The sequence below is a fragment of the Oncorhynchus kisutch genome, linkage group LG16 (assembly GCF_002021735.2).
Source record: "Oncorhynchus kisutch isolate 150728-3 linkage group LG16, Okis_V2, whole genome shotgun sequence".
Taxonomy (NCBI): Eukaryota; Metazoa; Chordata; class Actinopteri; order Salmoniformes; family Salmonidae; genus Oncorhynchus; species Oncorhynchus kisutch.
Genome location: NC_034189.2, coordinates 18,287,795 through 18,309,202, shown reverse-complemented (window position 1 = coordinate 18,309,202; position 21,408 = coordinate 18,287,795). Strand labels below are relative to the sequence as shown.

Below are 21,408 nucleotides of genomic sequence, written 5' to 3'. Positions count from 1 at the left end.
GTGAGTACAGCATCAACTGGGCAATCAACATCAACTTTCAGAAAACCAAAGTCGTAGCAGTCCTTCAAATGAGGAAATACCATGGTTGGAACATGCCCAATGGCACAACTACCTGGAACTAAAAATCAGCCCCTCTGGAGGATTTGGTCTGGCAGTGAATGCACAAAGAAAAGCCTACAAATGATTTTATTCCATAAATAGAAAATTCTCCAAAATAAATATTCCAAATCGGGTGCAAAATATGAAATTGTGTAATTTTACCCGTTGCACCATATGGAAGCCAAGTTTGGGGTCCAACTTGTAATTACGTTTATAAGCAATGGGCGGAAAACCCAATAGAAAATCTACATCCAGAATTCTGCAGAATTATCCTAAATCTCCAAAAGAAAGTACCAAATAATGCAGAGAGGAACTCTGAAGATTCCCTTTAATTGGAAACATAAAGAAAAGGACACATTTTGACACCATTTGAAATGAAGCCTTAAAACATCCTTATAATTCAAAGCACTGGAAACCGAAGAACTGAACACGGAAAAGAGTCCCCTAAGACAGCTTTAAAAATACTTACCAACCCTATTATCCCAACACACAGGGAACACAGATCGTTACAGCAACTAAAACCTCCTATTTGACCAATTGGGAAAATTCTACAAAAAACACAGAACAAACTAAATTGCTATTTGGCCCTCAAAAGAGAAAACAAATTGGCAGAATATCTCTACTCTGTCAGAAATACAAAACAGAGACAGATCCTGACCAAATACAGGCTCAGCGACCACCAACTGGCTATAGAAAAAGGGAGACACAAAAAGACATGGCTACCCAAAGAGGAGCGTCTGTGTGGTCACTGTACGACAGGGGAGGTAGAAACAGAGATTTGCTTTTTCCTCTACTATGAGAAATACTCCCAAATAAGATCAAGAGCATTTACTAATGACATAAAACTGGGAATTATTCTGGGTGAGGGAGAAACCACAAATATTACTGCCAGATATGGATATTACCATAGGTCGAATGACACTCCATTAACATAAATTCCCTGAAGTATTTCCATTGTATATAACCTCTGAATAATACATAGTGTAACCATCATCCATGTACATTTCATTATCCTCATTGCATTGTTCTGTATTTACTGAAATGCTGTACCGCTATATTGCTTTGGCAATATCTAATTGTATTTCATGCCAATAAAGCAATCTGAACTTGTATTTGATAGAGAGAGGATAGAGAGAGAGATTACTGCAGGCCTAACTAAGTGGATTGGTCCAGGGTTAGTACAGGAGATCCCAGTGGATCCTAAAGGCTCAGTCATGATCTGTCAGGCCTGTTACAGAGATCTTATCCGCCTGCGTTGCTTCCCTCTCTGTTGTCTTTGGGAAGTGGGACTTGGGCTCACTGGGGATTTTGGCTGGAGGCGAATGCCAGCACGGAGAGCCCTCGCCAGGTCAATCCACCCCATCTGGAGTTGATTGAGACCACACTACAGGGGAAGGGACACTCACTCACTCACTTACTCACTCACTCACTCACTCACTCACTCACTCACTCACTCACTCACTCACTCACTCACTCACTCACTCACTCACTCACTCACTCACATTGTCTAGATCTGTCTGTCTAGCTTGCAGGTCTCTCTCTCTCTCTCTCTCTCTCTCTCTCTCTCTCCCTCTCTCTCTCTCTCTGTCCATGTTGAATCACCTTCCCCCCTCAATCATGCTCCCTGTCCAATTACACTGGTTGTCACATTTGATGGGAACATGCTGACTTCTAAATGTTTAATTACAGTATATGCATTATGATGGGAACACAGTGACATGTTAAATGTATCATTCCCCCCAAATGCGTTCTGCCAATGTACTAGCAGCATATTTTGCACACACACATACACACATCGGCACACACACATGCACACACCCATGCGCACACACACACACACGCACGCACACGCACACACACGCACACGCACACACGCACACGCACACGCACACACACACACACACACACACACACACACACACACACACACACACACACACACACACACACACACACACACACACACACACACACACACACACACACACACACACGCACACACGCACACACACACACACACGCACGCACACACGCACACACGCACACACACACCATCTCTCATCTTTCCTCTTGTGTTGGTTTGATTGATGGTTGTTATGACAGGAAGTAGCAAAGCTTGTAATACAGGAGCCCTTTACTTCGCTCCACTGTCTCTGGTAATTACGTGAGTGAGTGTCCACTCCCCATCTCTTACTGTTGCTAGACTGGACAGTTACTAAAGTAGTGGTGCCGTGCAGATCTCTAATAAAAATAGGACTCCATAGGGTTTGCTTATTCAAATCAAATCAAATCAAATCACATTTATTTATATAGCCCTTCGTACATCAGCTGATATCTCAAAGTGCTGTACAGAAACCCAGCCTAAAACCCCAAACAGCAAGCAATGCAGGTGTAGAAGCACGGTGGCTAGGAAAAACTCCCTAGAAAGGCCAATACCTAGGAAGAAACCTAGAGAGGAACCAGGCTATGTGGCGTGGCCAGTCCTCTTCTGGCTGTGCCGGGTGGAGATTATAACAGAACATGGCCAAGATGTTCAAATGTTCATAAATGACCAGCATGGTCGAATAATAATAAGGCAGAACAGTTGAAACTGGAGCAGCAGCACAGTCAGGTGGAAGTTGAAACTGGAGCAGCAGCATGGCCAGGTGGACTGGGGACAGCAAGGAGTCATCATGTCAGGTAGTCCTGGGGCATGGTCCTAGGGCTCAGGTCAGTTGAAACTGGAACAGCAGCATGGCCAGGTGGACTGGGGACAGCAAGGAGTCATCATGTCAGGTAGTCCTGGGGCATGGTCCTAGGGCTCAATGACATTCAATGAGAACAGGCTTTGCTTTTCACGATGTGTCTCTGTGTAGCATCAGACTGACAAGGGTTACATCCCAAATGGCATCCTAGTTCTTATATACTGCAATTCATTTTGACCTATTTGACACCAGATTCTGAGATTCCCTATAGGTTTATCACTACTGGTCAAAAATAGTGCACTATAGAGTTAATATGCTGCCTTTTCGCACGCAGACAATCTCTTTGAGTTGTTGGCCCCTTTTCACCTTAGCTGTGTTCATATACTCATACTTACCACACTAACTGTACTATTTGTGATGTACATTGAGTATATAGTGTCGTGTCTTTACTATCATTAACTGAAGACATAGTTTATATCAAAGATTCTCTGTAATTAGTATTACGCGATTAGACTGATTAATCATGTAACCATAATTACTAGGAAGTCGGGGCACCAAGGACAAATATTCAGATTACAAAGTTATCATTTCCTAAAATAACTTTTCAGATATTTTATCTGATCAATTAGTCTTCGAATTAATGAATTATTTACTTTACCTCACGTTAGTCTCATTCCAAACGTCAAAAATTGTTGGTTATCTGCACGAACCCAGTCTTCACTATGAGTCATCCATACATCAATTGTCTTAAATAATGTATTTATTACTAACTAAGTAATTCACAGAAATGCAATAAACAAACAAACAAACAAACAAGGTAAATGTGGTGACAAGAAATGATAGGAGAATGTGCCTTAGTGGGCTAAACCGGCATCGAGGCTTGTTAGACAAAAGGGGAAGTGGGGGGTCGACTAAGAAGTCACTACAGAGTGATAATTATAACAATTGAAATGCTAATCCTTTGCACATGAACGCTCAGTCTTTCGGGAACAATTGCAATCAATATATATATTTACGCTCAGTGTGTTGTCTTGATCGCTGGTGAAAAGTTTGTTTCTGTTTCTGTTGGAGAGTTTCGTCCTCTCTCTCTCTCTCTCTCTCTCTCTGTCGTGGTTATAGTGGCTGGTTCAGAGTGACATTCATTCATTTGTTATAGAATGGATGTTTCGGCGGTTGTCGTTCTTCGCGTTCAATGATAACGAATTCCTAGCTGCAGACTAGTAATTCATATCAAAGACTTGTTCTTATTCTGTCGGTATCGATAGTCTAAGAGTTTAACCATGTGGTATGGTTAAAAGATTCAGCAATGGTCTACAACCTGTGTCTCCTCCTAATGGAGGAAAACATGGTCTGGTGATAATTTCTCAAAGTTGGGTTTTATTCGGAATGGCAAAAAAGGGCTGTCCCAGAACGCCTGACCCTAACTGGGCTCAGGGGCGGTCCTCTGATTTAGTTAACTCCAATCCTCTTTTTGAGTTGTCCTTCATTAAACAGTCCAAAATCACATTGTAAAATTGTGTAAACAGTATCATACTCACTCATTCATATTATACAACAATTAGATGTAAACCTTATATCTGAGGCTATTATATAAACAGCGTTATGGTAATGTGGCCACACCGTCTCCCATGAGCTTCCCCAAGTTATGACAAACGGACCAGTTCGTAGCTGGATTCTTCACCGATCTTTTATACTTTCTCCGGAACATGAAATTTGTTCGTACCTCAAGTTCTGTGAGGTGGAAGGAATTCCTTTGTTCTCTATGAAAATTTACTCTCTCTATACTGTGTGTCCATGAGGAGATCCTCAGGAATTTATGACATCTCTCTGACCACAGCAGCCTAGTTGAAGCAGGCAAGGGGGAGGCAGGGAGAGGGGGATGGGGCTGGCTATACCCAAAGAGGCCAACGTCATGACAATAGTATGCTTATAGATCGTAGTATGGCTATATTACAGTAGTATGCCAAATGTTCCTGGATGTCGTACTACATTTGCCAAAATACAAAGTATTCAAGCAGCAGACACTATTTCTGTGCTTTTAGGGCCCCTCTTGAGAAAATGGGCGTGGCTTCACATTTTCAGATTTGAAGAAAATGGCAGAAAATATGGAGCCAAAGTCCAACGAGAGCGGATACAAATTCATTGCTTTAACCAATTATGACAAATGTTAAGAACATTTTGAGCAATGTAAGAAAGTAATGACTTTTCAAATACGTTACCTTACACGTTCTGTTGGCAATTTGTTTGCTACGCTATCCTTATGAACCGCATAGCATATCATTACAGCAGTATGTACCGGTATGTCAGCTAGCTACCTTAACTATATGCTATCTAACTAACTACCCAAAGTTTATTGACTTGATTATTCCTGTTCTTAGTTTACCTCAGTGGTAGAGTCGTTGGGCATTCGGGTGCGTTCGTAAATCTACTCCGATATCAGACGACTCTCGTCTGAGTGTACCTGTGCAAGAACTCAGAATAACTGATGAATTTACAAACTCTCAACGCCAGTTGAATATGGCTTGTGTCAGCAGAAAAGCGTAATTAAATTGTTGGCAGTAGCACAGCGAACCTACTCATCGGCCAGAGCGTCCAGTGTGCGCTCGAAACGCTCTGAATTTACAAACAGACAATCTAACAATGATCTGAATTTATAAATGCCCAGATCGCACTCTGGCACCCCAGACTGAATATAATAACACACCCAAAGTCGAAACATGTCTAGCTAGTAATTTGCTATGCTAACAAGCTAGCAAGTGGTTGCATAGCAACAGCATCAACTTCCTGTAGACAGGCGAAGCACCTGTACGTCAACTGAAAGGATACCGCTTATTTACAGTACACTAAAATGACCTAATAGTATATAGAATGTAGTATATGCTCATTATGTAGTATACAGTGTGTTAGTATGTGTACTCAAACACAGCTCGTGTCTATAACTGTCACTGGAATGGATGTATACTAAACAGAGTTATGCTACTCTGTCATTCCTGTGTTTAAGGAGGTTTTGTTGTAATTGAGTTTCGAACGTTTTTAAAATGAGGGCACCACTAATATGGAGGTTATTAGCAGAATATAGCGGGGTGGTTTGGCAGATGCCTAAGGATAGACAGCCCATTGTGGGAGTGTAGGTAGGGCATCAGAGAAACAATGAATGAATGGAAATGAATAAGTCTATGAACAGGATTCTTCTGTTCTAGTGTTGGATTTTGTGCTTCCCTGTCTAGATATAATGAAACAAATATAGAGTTTGGTGAAATCCTTAAGAATGTAAAGACAACTGAAACTAAACCATTCCCCTTCCTATTATGTGTTGAGACAGAGAGAGGAAGCTGTCATGTCTACCATTCGAAAACATGTTTGGGCGGAATAAAGATCAGATGTCATCTTAGAGAATTGACTTTGTCAAAATTCTGCTGAAACTGACCCATATATAAAGTATGTACACCTCTGAGATATTGCTCAATGGTGGCAAAGTTGAGTCTACTAGCGTCTGTCCAGGGGGGGAGGTAGTGTTTTGTGTTATGTTTTTTTGTCCGCTAACTTGGCTCTGGGTTGTAGTTGTTCTTGCCAAGAACAGATACCATGTCAAAACAAGCACTCTCAACTTCCGACCGGGGGAGGGGGGGGGGGGTTGGCTCTTGTTTTCCGTTCGCATTTGGTTTGTATTTATCCACTCTGGAATAAGATATATATTCTGGAGGAAGAAAAAGAGGCATAACAGAATGACAGGAAGGCATAACAGAAACATAGGAAGGCATAACAGAATGATAGGAAGGCATAGCAGAATGATAGGAAGGCATAGCAGAATGATAGGAAGGCATAACAGAATGATAGGAAGGCATAACAGAATGACAGGAAGGCATAACAGAAACATAGGAAGGCATAACAGAATGATAGGAAGGCATAACAGAATCATAGGAAGGCATAGCAGAATTATAGGAAGGCATAACAGAATCATAGGAAGGCATAGCAGAATTATAGGAAGGCATAACAGAATCATAGGAAGGCATAGCAGAATTATAGGAAGGCATAGCAGAATGATAGGAAGGCATAGCAGAATGATAGGAAGGCATAACAGAATGATAGGAAGGCATAACAGAATGATAGGAAGGCATAACAGAATGATAGGAAGGCATAGCAGAATGATAGGAAGGCATAACAGAATGATAGGAAGGCATAGCAGAATGATAGGAAGGCATAGCAGAATGATAGGAAGGCATAACAGAATCATAGGAAGGCATAGCAGAATTATAGGAAGGCATAACAGAATCATAGGAAGGCATAGCAGAATGATAGGAAGGCATAGCAGAATGATAGGAAGGCATAGCAGAATGATAGGAAGGCATAGCAGAATTATAGGAAGGCATAACAGAATCATAGGAAGGCATAGCAGAATGATAGGAAGGCATAGCAGAATTATAGGAAGGCATAGCAGAATGATAGGAAGGCATAGCAGAATGATAGGAAGGCATAGCAGAATGATAGGAAGGCATAGCAGAATTATAGGAAGGCATAACAGAATGATAGGAAGGCATAGCAGAATTATAGGAAGGCATAGCAGAATGATAGGAAGGCATAGCAGAATGATAGGAAGGCATAACAGAATGATAGGAAGGCATAGCAGAATTATAGGAAGGCATAGCAGAATGATAGGAAGGCATAGTCCTCCATTTTACCCAGGTGACCCATCCTCCATTTTACCTCAGTGACCCGTCCTCCAATTTACCTCAGTGACCCGTCCTCCATTTTACCTCAGTGACCCGTCCTCCATTTTACCTCAGTGACCCGTCCTCCATTTTACCTCAGTGACCCGTCCTCCATTTTACCTCAGTGACCCGTCCTCCATTTTACCCAGGTGACCTGTCCTCCATTTTACCTCAGTGACCCGTCCTCCATTTTACCTCAGTGAACCGCAGAGAATCTTCCTTCATCACCTATATCAGGTGTGCCCAGCCTGCATCGGGCAGACATTGTTACTTCCCTGGGTGCATCTGAACACTACTTGGAAGTACAGTTCAAGTCAACATTTTGGACACACCTACGCATTTCAGGGTTTTTTTGTGTTTTTTTTTACTATTTACTATTTTCTACATTGTAGAATAATAGTGAAGACATCAACACTATGAAATGACACACATGGAATCATGTAGTAACCAAAAAAGTGTTAAACAAATCAAAATGTACTTTATATTTGAGATTCTTCAAAGTAACCACCCTTTGTCTTGATGACCGCTTTGCACACTATTGGCATTCTCTCAACCAGCTTCATGAGGTAGTCACCTGGAATGCATTTTAATTAACAGGTGTGCCTTGTTAAAAGTTAATTTGTGGAATTTTAGTCCATCATTACTTTAAGACATGAAGATCAGTCAATCGACAAAATTTCAAGAACTTCAAAGTTTCTTCAAGTGCAGTTGCAAAAACAATCAAGGGCAATCTTGAAACTGGCTCTCATGATGACCGCCACAAGAAAGGAAGGATAAGTTCAGAGGATAAGTTCATTAGAGTTAACTGCACCAAATAAATGTTTCACAGAGTTCAAGTAACAGACACATCTCAACATCAACTGTTCAGAGGAGACTGCGTGAATCAGGCCTTCATGGTCAAATTGCTACAAAGAAACCACTACTAATGGACACCAACAAGAAGAAGAGACTTGCTTGGTCCAAGAAACACAAGCAATGGACAGTAGGCCGGTGGAAATCTGTCCTTTGGTCTGATGAGTCCAAATTTGCGATTTTTGTGAATTTTGAGATGTTTTTCCAACTGAACGGATGAACGGATGATCTTCGCATGTGTGGTTCCCACCGTGAAGTATGGAGGAGGAGGTGTGATGGTTTGACCAAATCTCCAGGCTGTGTAAGGGCTATTTGACCAAGAAGCAAAGTGATGGAGTGCTGTATCAGATGACCTGGCCTCCACAATCACCCGACTTCGACTCAATTGAGAGGGTTTGGGATGAGTTGGACCGCAGAGGGAAGGAAAAGCAGCCAACAAGTGCTCAGTTTTATATATAGTGTTGATGTCTTCACTGTTATTCTACAATGTAGAAAATAGTCCAAATAAAGAACAACCCCTGAATGAGTAGGTGTGTCCAAACCTTTGACTGGTACTGTATCTTGTAAGCATATGGCCACAGGTACAGGAGCAGCCATACAGCTGGGATTACCCACAGCTCGTACAGAGACAGGTGTGTCTGAGCCTTGATCAAAGACACTGGGCTGCCGAGGGAGAGGGAGAGAGGGAGGGGGACTTATTTGATATTCATTCACATAGATCCCATTTGATTGGATGAATGGCTTGAGGACATTGTCACCATGATGGCCCCATAAGGTGGTAGAAGCTCTTGGCAACATCTTCTGTAGTCTGGCATCTGGCCCTTGTCATATCCCAAACAATGAGCCCCACTTAAGGCAATGTAGCATCTGTTCAGATGCACCACTCTTCCATCCCTTCTTTAACAACAGTGTGTGTGTGTTTGTGTGTGTGTGTGTGTGTGTGTTTGTGTGCATGTGAATATCTCCCCCAGCAGCTCCGCACATATGGAGCACTCATCTCCTCTCTGCTCTCTTGCCAAAGTGTGTGAGGCGTTTTGGAACGCACAGCGGCAAAGTTTCCTTAAACTCTTTGGACTCTTTGGACTGTCTCTCTCTCTCTCTCTCTCTCTCTCTCTCTCTCTCACTCTCTCTCTCTCTCGCTCAGTCTCTCTCTCTCTCTGTCTCTGTCTCTGTCTCCCCCCCCCCCCCCCCCCTCTCTCTCTCTCTCTCTCTCTCTCTCTCTCTGTCTCCCCCTCTCTCCCCCTCTCTCTCCCTCTCTCTCTCTCTCTCTCTCTCTCTCTCTCTCTCCCATGTCTCTCTCTCTCTCCTATCTCTATGCTTTGACAGATATCTAAACTCAAATACAGACACCCTTCCACTGCTGCTTTCTATCTTTCTTAGATGGATGTATCACACAGTAGGACCTGCCAAGTACATTGTTGAGGAAATGCATGTGATGTACACACACACACACACACACACACACACACACACACACACACACACACACACACACACACACACACACACACACACACACACACACACACACACACACACACACACACACACACACACACACACACACACACACACACACACACAAACACACACAGAGGCATCATGCCAAAAGGTGTTTCGCTTTACCAGCTGTCAAATCCTACAATTAGTGAGGCCCACAACTGTTTTATATGCGATAGAGGAACCAGTGTGTGTATGTAGCTATATATACTCTATATATATATATATATATATATACACACTCAGCTGTGGCAACCCCTTCTTCAGCACCAGCCATCAGTCATCGTCTCACACCGTAACACGAACCACTGCGGCCCCACAGCCCTTTGAACAACCGCCCCATAAAAGACCCAGAAACACCCCAAGACACAAACCTCTCTCTCAGTCATGTCTCTCTCTCCTCTCCTCACCTCTACTCCACCCCCTCCTCAGGCCGCAAAGACATCACTGTGGTTTGGTGACAGCAGACAGGAGTTAGGTCTAGGGGAGATCCATGGAGGGCCCATACCATAACTAAGCAGCCTGCCAGGGTGCACTGACAGCTGGGAGCGGGCAGCAGCCAGGACTGGGATTTTGGGATGAGAACCAGGGTGACTTTGAGGAGAGGAGTAATTACATTACCCCGCTGGAGACGCTTGAAGCCAATTAGACCGGCTGCGTGCGCCACCGTGCATCATTTTATTTTGTACCCCCACACCAGACGTGATCACGACACGCAGGTTAAAATATCAAAACAAACTCTGAACCAATGACATTCATTTGGGGACAGGTCGAAAAGCATTAAACATTTTTGGCAATTTAGCTAGCTAGCTTGCACTTACATTTTTGTCCTATTTAGCTAGCTTGCTGTTGCTAGCTAATTTGTCCTGGGATATAAACATTGAGTTGTTATTTTACCGTGTCTGAGGGAGTCCTGTCCTGCAAATATGATTTCGAAATCTTTGAAATACTTTGAAAGTTCGCTTTAGCTGTGTGTTGGGGGGGTTGTATGTGCAGTTAACTAATATCATTAATCATTCCATCTCTAAAATGTAACCATGTCAGTAATGTTGGAAATATGTTGGTATGTTGTTCTGCGTTCCGAGCAATGGTATCTTTCAAACCACATGAATGCATTTGCTATATTCATGGAGTTACACACCGTAACACACACACACTTTCACAATACCACAATATCATGATCCAACTACATCCACCATTCATTCACACATGTATTAATTATTCCAATCTTCTCCCCCCCCCCGCAGCAAATCCTGCGTCACTCGCGGGCCAACGCCACCAAGGTGATCTTCCTGATAACGGACGGCTACTCCAACGGTGGCGACCCTCGCCCGGTGGCGGCCGCTCTGAGGGAGCAGGGGGTGGAGATCTACACCCTGGGGATCTGGCAGGGGAACATCAGAGAGTTACATGACATGGCCTCGCATCCCAAGGACCAGCACTGCTACCTGGTGCACAACTTCGCCGAGTTTGAGGCCCTGGCTCGCCGTGCGCTGCATGAAGGTGAGGGGAATGAGCAACTGAATAGTTTGAGTACCAGTCTTTCCACTCTTTTCCACTCCTTGTCAAGTCTCCACTTGTTGTATTCAGCACAATGACGAATACAATTTTATTTGACTCGCGTGTCATGCCAAATACGTTTTCATAAAGGAGTGGCAAGGAGTTTAATGATAGCACAAGAGACTGGTACCCAGGCTGACACTTGAAGGCTTATGTGAATCAGGTTTTACAGTACTATGTCAATGGGAGATTTGTGGGAAGGAAAGATTGAGTGGATGATGTTTTTCTCAACTTTGCATACAGGCAGCCCATTGTGACTAAGATATTTAGTGCATTCAGAAAGTGCATTCAGAAAGTATTCAGACCCCTTGACTTTTTCCACATTTCGTAACGTTACAACCAATACATCACCGGGGTCAAGCTTCCTCCCATCCAGGACCTCTATACCAGGCGGTGTCAGAGGAATGCCCTAAAAATAGTCAAAGACTCCAGCCACCCTAGTCATAGACTGTTCTCTCTGCTACCGCACTGCAAGCGGTACCGGAGAGCCGAGTCTCGGTCTAAGAGGCCTCTAAACAGCTTCTACTCCCAAGCCATAACACTCCTGAACAGCTAATCAAATGGCTACCCAGACTATTTTCACCCCCCCCCACTCTGCTACCACTCTGTTATTATCTATGCATAGCCACTTTAATAACTATACCTACATGTACATAATTATCTCAATTACCTAAACACCGGTGCCCCCGGTAAGCATTTCATTGTCAGGTCTACACCTGCTGTATTCAGCGCATGTGACAAATACAATTTGATTTGACTTGATTTTGATTTTATTTATTCTAAAATGGATTAAATCGTTTCCCCCCCTCATCATTCTACACACAATAACCCAGAACGGCAAAGCGAAAAACTGTTTGCGCATTTATTCCAAAATAAAAAATAAAAAATCACATTTAGATAAGTATTCAGACCCTTTACTCAGAACTTTGTTGAAGCACCTTTGGCAGCGGTTACAGCCTTGACTCTTCTTAGGTATGATGCTACAATCTTGGCATACCTGTATTTGGGGAGATTCTCTCATTCTTCTCTGCAAACCTTCTCAAGCCCTGTCAGGTTGGAGTCTCGTTACACAGCTATTTTCAGGTCTCTCCAGGATGTTCGATGGGGTTCAAGTCCGGGCTCTGGCTGGGCCACTCAAGGACATTCAGAGGCTTGTCCCGAAGCCACTCCTGCCTTGTATTGGCTGTGTGCTTAGGGTTGTTGTCCTGATGGAAGGTGAACCTACACCCCAGTCTGAGGTCCTGAACGCTCGGGAGCAGGTTTTCATAAAGGATCTCTCTGTACTTTGCTCCATTCAACTTTCCCTCAATCCTTACTAGTCTCCCAGTCCCTGCCACTGAAAAACATCCCCACAGCATGATGCCGCAACCACCATGCTTCACCGTAGGGATGGTGCCAGGTTCCCTCCAGACGTGATGCTTGGAATTCAGGCCAAAGAGTTCAATCTTGGTTTCATCAGAGAATCTTGTTTCTCATGGTCTGAGAGTCCTCAAGGTGTCGTATGGCAAACTCCCAGCAGTCTGTCATGTGTCGTTTACTGAGGAGTGGCTTCCGTCTGGCCACTCTACCATAAAGGCCTGATTGGTGGAGTGCTGCAGAGATGGTTGTCCTTCTAGAAGGTTCACCTATCTCCACAGAGGATCTCTGGAGCTCTGTCAGAGTGACTATCGGGTTCTTGGTCACCTCCCTGACCAAGGCCCTTCTCCCCCAATTGCTCATTTTGGCCCGGCGGTCAGCTCTAGGAAGAGTCGTGGGGGTTTCAAACTTCTTCCATTTAAAAATGATGGAAATGATGGAGGCCACTGTGTTCTTGGAGACCTTGGAGATGCTGCAGACATTTTTTGATAACCTTTCCCAGATCTGTGCCTCGACACATTCCTGTCTCAGAGCTCTACGGACAATTCCTTCAGCTTGGTTTTTGCACAGACCAACACTGTCAACTGTGGGACCTTATATAGACAGGTGTGTGTCTTTCCAAATCATGTCCAATCAATTGAATTTACCACAGGTGCTCTCCAATCAAGTTGTAGAAACATCTCAAGAATGCTCAAGGGAAACAGGATGCACCTGCACCTCAATTTCCATTCCTAAATTAAATCCAGAATCCTATTTCGCAACAAAGCATCCTTCACTCATGCTGCCCAACATACCCTCGTAAAACTGACTATCCTGCCGATCCTTGACTTCGGCGATGTAATTTACAAAATAGCCTCCATCACTCTTTTCAGCAAATTGGATGCAGTCTATCACAGTACCATCTGTTTTGTCACCAAAGCCCCATATACTACCCACCACTGCGACTTGTATGCTCTCGTTGGCTGGCCCTCCCTTCATATTTGTCGCCAAACCCACTGGCTCTAGGTCGTCTATAAGTCTTTGCTAGGTAAAACCCCACCTAATCTCAGCTCACTGGTCACCATAGCAGCACCCACCCGTAGCACGCGCTCCAGAAGGTATATTTCACTGGTCACCCCCAAAGCCAATTCCTCGTTTGGCTGGAGACTCATATCTCCCTCACTAACTTTAAGCACCAGCTGTCAGAGGAGCTCACAGATCACTGCACCTGTACATAGCCCATCTGTAAATACCTCATCCCCATATTGTTATTTATTTTTTTGCTCCTTTGCAATCCAGTATCTCTACTTGCACATTCATCTTCTGCACATCTATCACTCCAGTGTTTAATTGCTAAATTGTAATTATTTCGCCCCTATGGCCTATTTATTGCCTTACCTCCCTTATCTTACCTCATTTGCACACATTTTTCTCTATTGTGTTATTGACTGTATGTTTGTTTATTCCATGTGTAACTCTGTGTTGTTGTTTGTGTCGCACTGCTTTGCTTTATCTTGGCCAGGTCGCAGTTGTAAATGAGAACTTGTTCTCAACTGGCCTCCCTGGTTAAATAAATGTGTTCTCAACTGGCCTCCCTGGTTAAATAAATGTGTTCTCAACTGGCCTCCCTGGTTAAATAAAGGTGTTCTCAACTGGCCTACCTGGTTAAATAAAGGTGTTCTCAACTAGCCTACCTGGTTAAATAAAGGTGTTCTCAACTAGCCTCCCTGGTTAAATAAAGGTGAAATAAAATACATACAGTAAATAAATACATTTCGAGTCTCATAACAAAGGGTCTGAATACTTATGTAAATAAGGTATTTCTGTTTTTTTACTTTTAATACATTTGGAAAAATCCCTAAAAACATGTTTTTGCTTTGTCATAATGGGGTTTTGTTGTTCTTTAATCCATTTTAGAATAAGGCTGTAATTTAACAAAATGTGGAAAAAGTCAAGGGGTCTGAATACTTTCCGAATGCACTGTATATATATAAAAAATTGAAGTTTGGTAAAATTCCATCCAAGTCCTGCAGACAGTTTGCTCTGTACATCTAGCCAACACATAACATCAGAGAGTCAAAAAGGAGGTGAAATACTTCGGTGCTGGAGTCATCATTTTTCAGACGTCAATTGCATCGGTCCATAAAACAACAACATGCAGCACCGAAGCCATCTATTCAGCGTCCCAAGTGGCACCCTATTCCGTATATATCCCTATGGGCCCTGGTCAAAAGTATTGCACTATAAAGGGAATACAGTACCATTGGGACACAGCCTATATTAGAACCTAGACGGTGGTAAATCTGTCCTGTTAGACAGAGAGAGTGATAAGGTTGTCAGACGGTTCATCCCAAATGGCACCCTATTCCCTTTATAGTAAACTACTTTTGAACAGGGCCCATAGGACTATATAGGGACTAGGGTGTAATTTGGGACGGATCCAGTGTGAGCCATGGCAGCCAGTTCATGTTATCAAGCCTGCCGTTTGTCTCTGTTTTACTGACTCTCCCTCTCCAAGTCTACTCCTCGCCGCTGCCAACCCCAACTCAAGCATCAGCCCCTCAGCCCCATAGCCCCAGTTTCAGCCATAGCTCCCACTCCAGCCATTGAGTCCATTGCACCAGGCAAGCTCATTCAAGTGTAGCTAACATTTTTGCAAGTGTACAAATGCTATTTGAACCCAAGTCTGCTTTCTCTACATCTGCCAACCCCTGGACCAAACACCATCCTCAGCCATGTGTGAAAAACATCTGGCCCACAATGCTCTTTGATTGGTTCCCGCTTCTCAGAAAGAACAAGCAATCACTCAGCCAATCCTGCTCCCTTTGTCATTATTTATGTATGAGGCAGATAAGCGTGTCTAGCCCTAGCTTAACGTACGTGACATTTCCACCGGATTCATCAACACAGATGTGTTTATACAGTAGTAGGCCAATTTACGGTAATCTACTGTTATCAGGATTGGAGTAAACTACAGTTATCAGTAAAATTACTCAGGAATGTTTTTTCCCACCAGTATATTGACCTCTTCCAGTGGCCTTTGGTTTGATTCATTGGTTTGCTTATATCACAAAATCACTCTCTCTCCTCGCTATCTCCTCTCCTCTGCCTTCGTTCTCTCTCACCTCTCGCTTTCCCTCTCCTTTCTCATCACCCCTCGCTCCTCTTTTAGTGAGTTGACCCTCCACTCATTCCCTCTCTTCTCCACCTCTCCTTTCTTTCCATCTCTCCTCTCTCCTTTTCTATGGCCAAGCAAGAAGTTTATGAAATGATGAAAATATTTACAAATATCCTCGGGTGACCTTTGACCCCTGTGTCGACCCTTGTATCCCCTCAGACCTGCCAACAGGAAGTTACATCCAGGAGGACCTATCCCGCTGCTCGTCTCTGTGCGAGGCAGGTTCGGACTGCTGTGACATCATGGCCAGCTGCAAGTGTGGCACCCACACGGGCCAGTACGACTGTATCTGTGAGAAGGGCCACTACGGCAAGGGGCTGCAGCAAGAGTGCACAGGTAGGTCACAGATGTAGGGGAATGTGCCCAGTATGGACCATAGACATAGAGCAGTTTTATATCTATGGTAAGGACAGACATGTTGACTCCATTCTTGTTGCCTCGTGAATAAATATGTAAGCCTAAAATTACTTCAAAAATAACTTTTTGGAGTGTGGACCCTCTACAATGTGTCTAATGGTTTCACCTTGGTGTATGCACCAGTTCTGTGCACAATGGTTTCAAGAACCCGTTGTCAATCAGGACACCCCTGGGGTCTTTGGAGAGTGACTGAATGTGGTGATGGATGGTGAAGTGTGATTTCAGAGGGTTTCAGCCTGGGCTATCTGACTAGTTCACCTCTGAAAACAGACCACTTAGCCCCATGATGCCTGTCAATCATATTCAATCAAATGTATTCTATACAGTGCCCAGTGCCCTGTAAGCTCACCGTGAGTTAAGGACACATTACCAAGTGTCATTGATTCACTAAGGAGTCTGTATAGCCAGTCAGTGCTGAGATCATGATCAACACATTTCCCCAAGGTGTAGGAGCTGACCTTGGAGCCGTGTGTGTGTGTGTGTGTGTGTGTGTGTGTGTGTGTGTGTGTGTGTGTGTGTGTGTGTGTGTGTGTGTGTGTGTGTGTGTATGTGTGTGTGTGTGTGTGTGTCGATCCTAGACCTATCAGTGTGTAGAGAGGCTTGGTGAGGGTCTGTGACAGACAGTGATGTGTGTTTGTGTGCATTAGGTCTCAGATGACCTAGCTCTCTCTCTCTCTCTCTCTCTCTCTCTCTCTCTCTCTCTCTCTTTCTCTCTCTCTCTCTTTCCCTCACTCTCGCTCTCTCTCTCTCTCTCTCTCTCTCTCTTTCCCTCACTCTCGCTCTCTCTCGCTCCCCCTGTTGTGCTGTTGCTGCCGACATTTTTTAAATACTGGCTCTGAAATGTGCTGAGGGCATCAGGGTCACCAACGGGAACGACTCCCAAATCACAATCAGATGTTGTATGCTTATTAACTCCTGTTTAATGAATTGCAGAGAGCCAGAGAGCAGACAGAGTGTGTGTGTGTTTAAGCAGACAGACAGACAGACTCTGAGGAAGGAAGACGCTGTGTGACACACAGGAGGCTGCTGAGGGAACAGCTCATAATGTCTGGAACGGAGCAACTGAAATGGCGTCAAACACTTGGAAGCCATGTGTCTGATGTATTTGATACCATTCCCCTTATTCCGCTCCAGTCATCACCTTGAGCCCATCCTCCCCAATTAAGCTGCCTCCAAACCTTCTGTGGTGTGACGCTAGGCTAAACCGCAGGTTACTGCTTCCTGTGTGTCGCTCACCACCCTCAACAATCTCACCACCCTCAACATGTCCAAGGCAGAACTTATATGTTCTATATACACTGCTCAAAAAAATAAAGGGAACACTTAAACAACACAATGTAACTCCAAGTCAATCACACTTCTGTGAAATCAAACTGTCCACTTAGGAAGCAACACTGATTGACAATAGATTTCACATGCTGTTGTGCAAATGGAATAGACCATAAACAGGTGGAAATTATAGTCAATTAGCAAGACACCCCCAATAAAGGAGTGGATCTGCATGTGATAACCACAGACCACTTCTCAGTTCCTATGCTTCCTGGCTGATGTTTTGGTCACTTTTGAATGCTGGCGGTGCTTTCACTGTAGTGGTAGCATGAGACGGAGTCTACAACCCACACAAGTGGCTCAGTTGTAGTGCAGCTCATCCAGGATGGCACATCAATGCGAGCTGTGGCAAGAAGGTTTGCTGTGTCTGTCAGCGTAGTGTCCAGAGCATGGAGGCGCTACCAGGAGACAGGCCAGTACATCAGGAGACATGGAGGAGGCCGTAGGAGGGCCACAACCCAGCAGCAGGACCGCTACCTCCACCTTTGTGCAAGGAGAAGCAGGAGGAGCACTGCCAGAGCCCTGCAAAATGACCTCCAGCAGGCCACAAATGTGCATGTGTCTGCTCAAACGGTCAGAAACAGACTCCATGAGGGTGGTATGAGGGCCCGACGTACACAGGTGGGGGTTGTGCTTACAGCCCAACACTGTGCAGGACGTTTGGCATTTGCCAGAGAACACCAAGTTTGGCAAATTCGCCACTGGCGCCCTGTGCTCTTCACAGATGAAAGCAGGTTCACACTGAGCACATGTGACAGACGTGATAGTCTGGAGACGCCGTGGAGAATGTTCTGCTGCCTGCAACATCCTCCAGCATGACCAGTTTGGCGGTGGCTCAGTCATGGTGTGGGGTGGCATTTCTTTGGGGGGCCGCACAGCCCTCCATGTGCTCGCCAGAGGTAGCCTGACTGCCATTAGGTACCGAGATGAGATCCTCAGACCCCTTGTGAGACCATATGCTTGTGCGGTTGGCCCTGGGTTCCTCCTAATGCAAGACAATCCTAGACCTCATGTGGCTGGAGTGTGTCAGCAGTTCCTGCAAGAGGAAGGCATTGATGCTATGGACTGGCCTGCCCGTTCCCCAGACCTGAATCCAATTGAGCACATCTGGGACATCATGTCTCGCTCCATCCACCAATGCCACATTGCACCACAGACTGTCCAGGAGTTGGCGGATGCTTTAGTCAAGGTCTGTATGATCCCTCAGGAGACCATCCGCCACCTCATCAGGAGCATGCCCAGGCATTGTAGGGAGGTCATACAGGCACGTGGAGGCCACACACACTACTGAGCCTCATTTTGACTTGTTTTAAGGACATTACATCAAAGTTGGATCAGCCTGTAGTGTGGTTTTCCACTTTAATTTTGAGTGTGACTCCAAATCCAGACCTCCATGGGTTGATACATTTGATTTCCATTGATAATTTTTGTGTGATTTTGTTGTCAGCACATTCAACTATGTAAAGAAAAAGGTATTTAATAAGAATATTTCATTCATTCAGATCTAGGATGTGTTATTTTAGTGTTCCCTTAATTTTTTTGAGCAGTGTATATAAAGGTGTTATACAAACCTTTGTATTTTTATTTTTTTGGAAAGATAAAAACAACATTCACCTACATCATGCATTTCTGCCCCATATACCGTCCATCGTTATGCAGATCTCTTCCTCAGGATTTCATATTGACGTTGTGCTTCTGAAACACCACCAGGCTTGACCTAGTGAAAGGTGTTATGGTAGTTATGGGTAACGTCTGTGCTGCTGTTAGCAGGGTTAGTGTTGTCTTCACTTCAGACTCTGAACTACTAGAGATGGGAAGGAACTGTTTAGAGGCCTGCTACTGTGGATGGAGGTGAATGCCGGGTTCTTCACTAGCTTGAAGTACAGGACTGAGGAATATTTTAGTTTGGACAGGGAGGAGCTGACCTTGGGCGTGTGTGTGTGTGGACATGTTTTACTATTCTTGTGGGGACCAGGAAAATAAAACATGTGGAATGTGATGAGATAGAAGATAGAAGTAGCCTCTTTAAACAACATGCTACTTTGCGTCAATAGAGTCCCCATTCTTCTTGTCCACCCGTAAATTACTAATCTAGCCTGATCCCAGATCTGTTTGTGCTGTCATGACAATGACCCCAGCAGTTGGCAAGACAGCACAAACATATCTGGGACCAGGCTACTAAGTCACATGACTGAAAGGGAAAACATGACACAGTGTACTCCTAGTCCATACCAATAACAGTTGTCAGGTCTAGCCTGAAGCCAGAGAATGGAGACAATGTGATAGATGCAGTCAGAGGGTAACATCTCATTTTCTTTCTCTCTTCCTCTCACCCTGGCAGGACTATCAAAGCCTGGGAGGACAGGGAGGATGGAGGGGGGAGGAGAGAGAGAGAGAGAAAACAAGTGAGAGAGAGAGAGAGAGAGAGAGAGAGAGAGAGAGAGAGAGAGAGAGAGAGAGAGAGAGAGAGAGAGAGAGAGAGAGAGAGAGAGATACAGTGCCTTCGGAAAGTATTCCTTGGTTTTTTCCACATTTTGTTACGTTACAGACTTATTATAACATTTGTTAAGTTTTTTTTCCCTTAATGACAAAGCTAAAACAGGTTTTTAGAAATGTATGCAAATCTATTGAAAATAAAAAACTTAAATATCAGGAAAGTATTCAGACCCTTTACTCAGTACTTTGTTGAAACACCTTTGGCAGCGATTACAGCATCGAGACTTCTTGGATATGACGCTACAAGCTTGATACACCTGTATTTGGGGAGTTTCTCCCATTCCTCTCTGCAGATCCTATCAAGCTCTGTCAGGTTGGATGGGGACCGTTGCTGCACAGCTATTTTCAGGTCACTCAGAGATGTTCCATCAGGTCCAGGCTCTGGCTGGGCCACTCAAGGACATTCAGAGACTTGTCTCGAAGAAACACCTGTGTTGTCTTAGCTGTGTGCTCAGGGTTGTTGTCCTGTTGGAAGGTGAGCTTTCACCCCAGTGTGCTCTGGAGCAGGTTTCCATCAAGGATCTCTCTGTACTTTGCTCCATTCATCTTTCCCTCGATCCTGACTAGTCTCCCAGTCCCTGCCTCTAAAAAAAGAGATGGTTCTCCTTCTGGAGGGTTCTCCCGTCTCCACAGAGGAAGTCTAGAGCTCTGTAAGAGTGACCATCAGGCTCTTGATCAACTCCCTGACCAAGGCCCTTCTCCCCCGATTGCTCAGTTTGGCCAGGCGGTCAGCTCTAGGAAGAGTCTGGGTGGTTCCAAACTTAATCCATTTAAGAATGATGGGGTCCACTGTGTTCTTGCGGACCTTCAATGTTGCAGAAATGTTTTGCTACCCTTCCCCAGATCTGTGCCTCAACACAATTCCTTCGACCTCACAGCTTTTTTATTTGTGTTGACATGCACTGTCAACAGTGGGACCTTATACAGACAGGTGTGTGCCTTTCCAAGTCATGTCCAATCAATTGAATTTAACACAGGTGGACTCCAGTCAAGTTGAATATTTATGTAAATAATGTATTCTGTTTTTATTTTCATTAAATGTGCAAACATTTCTAAAAACCTGCTTTCGCTTTGTCATTATGGGATATTGTATGTAGTTTGCTAAAAAAAAGACTTGAAATAAATTTTATAATGAGACTAACGAGAGGGGGATAGAGAGAGAGAGAGAGAGAGAGAGAGAGAGAGAGGGATAGAGAGAGAGAGAGAGAGAGAGGGATAGAGAGAGAGAGAGAGAGAGAGAGAGAGAGAG

At 44.2% G+C, this 21,408-nt stretch overlaps 1 protein-coding gene across 2 annotated transcripts in view; it reads left to right on the top strand.

Moving 5' to 3' along the window:
- Positions 1 to 21,408, top strand: part of LOC109906225 (sushi, von Willebrand factor type A, EGF and pentraxin domain-containing protein 1) — a 155,671-nt gene that overhangs the window by 22,769 nt on the left and 111,494 nt on the right. For both annotated transcript variants that reach the window (XM_031791921.1, XM_031791920.1), the window contains exons 2-3: positions 11,092 to 11,347; positions 16,077 to 16,253. In XM_031791921.1, the coding sequence (XP_031647781.1) occupies positions 11,092 to 11,347; positions 16,077 to 16,253 (433 nt within the window). The remainder of the gene's footprint in view (positions 1 to 11,091; positions 11,348 to 16,076; positions 16,254 to 21,408) is intronic.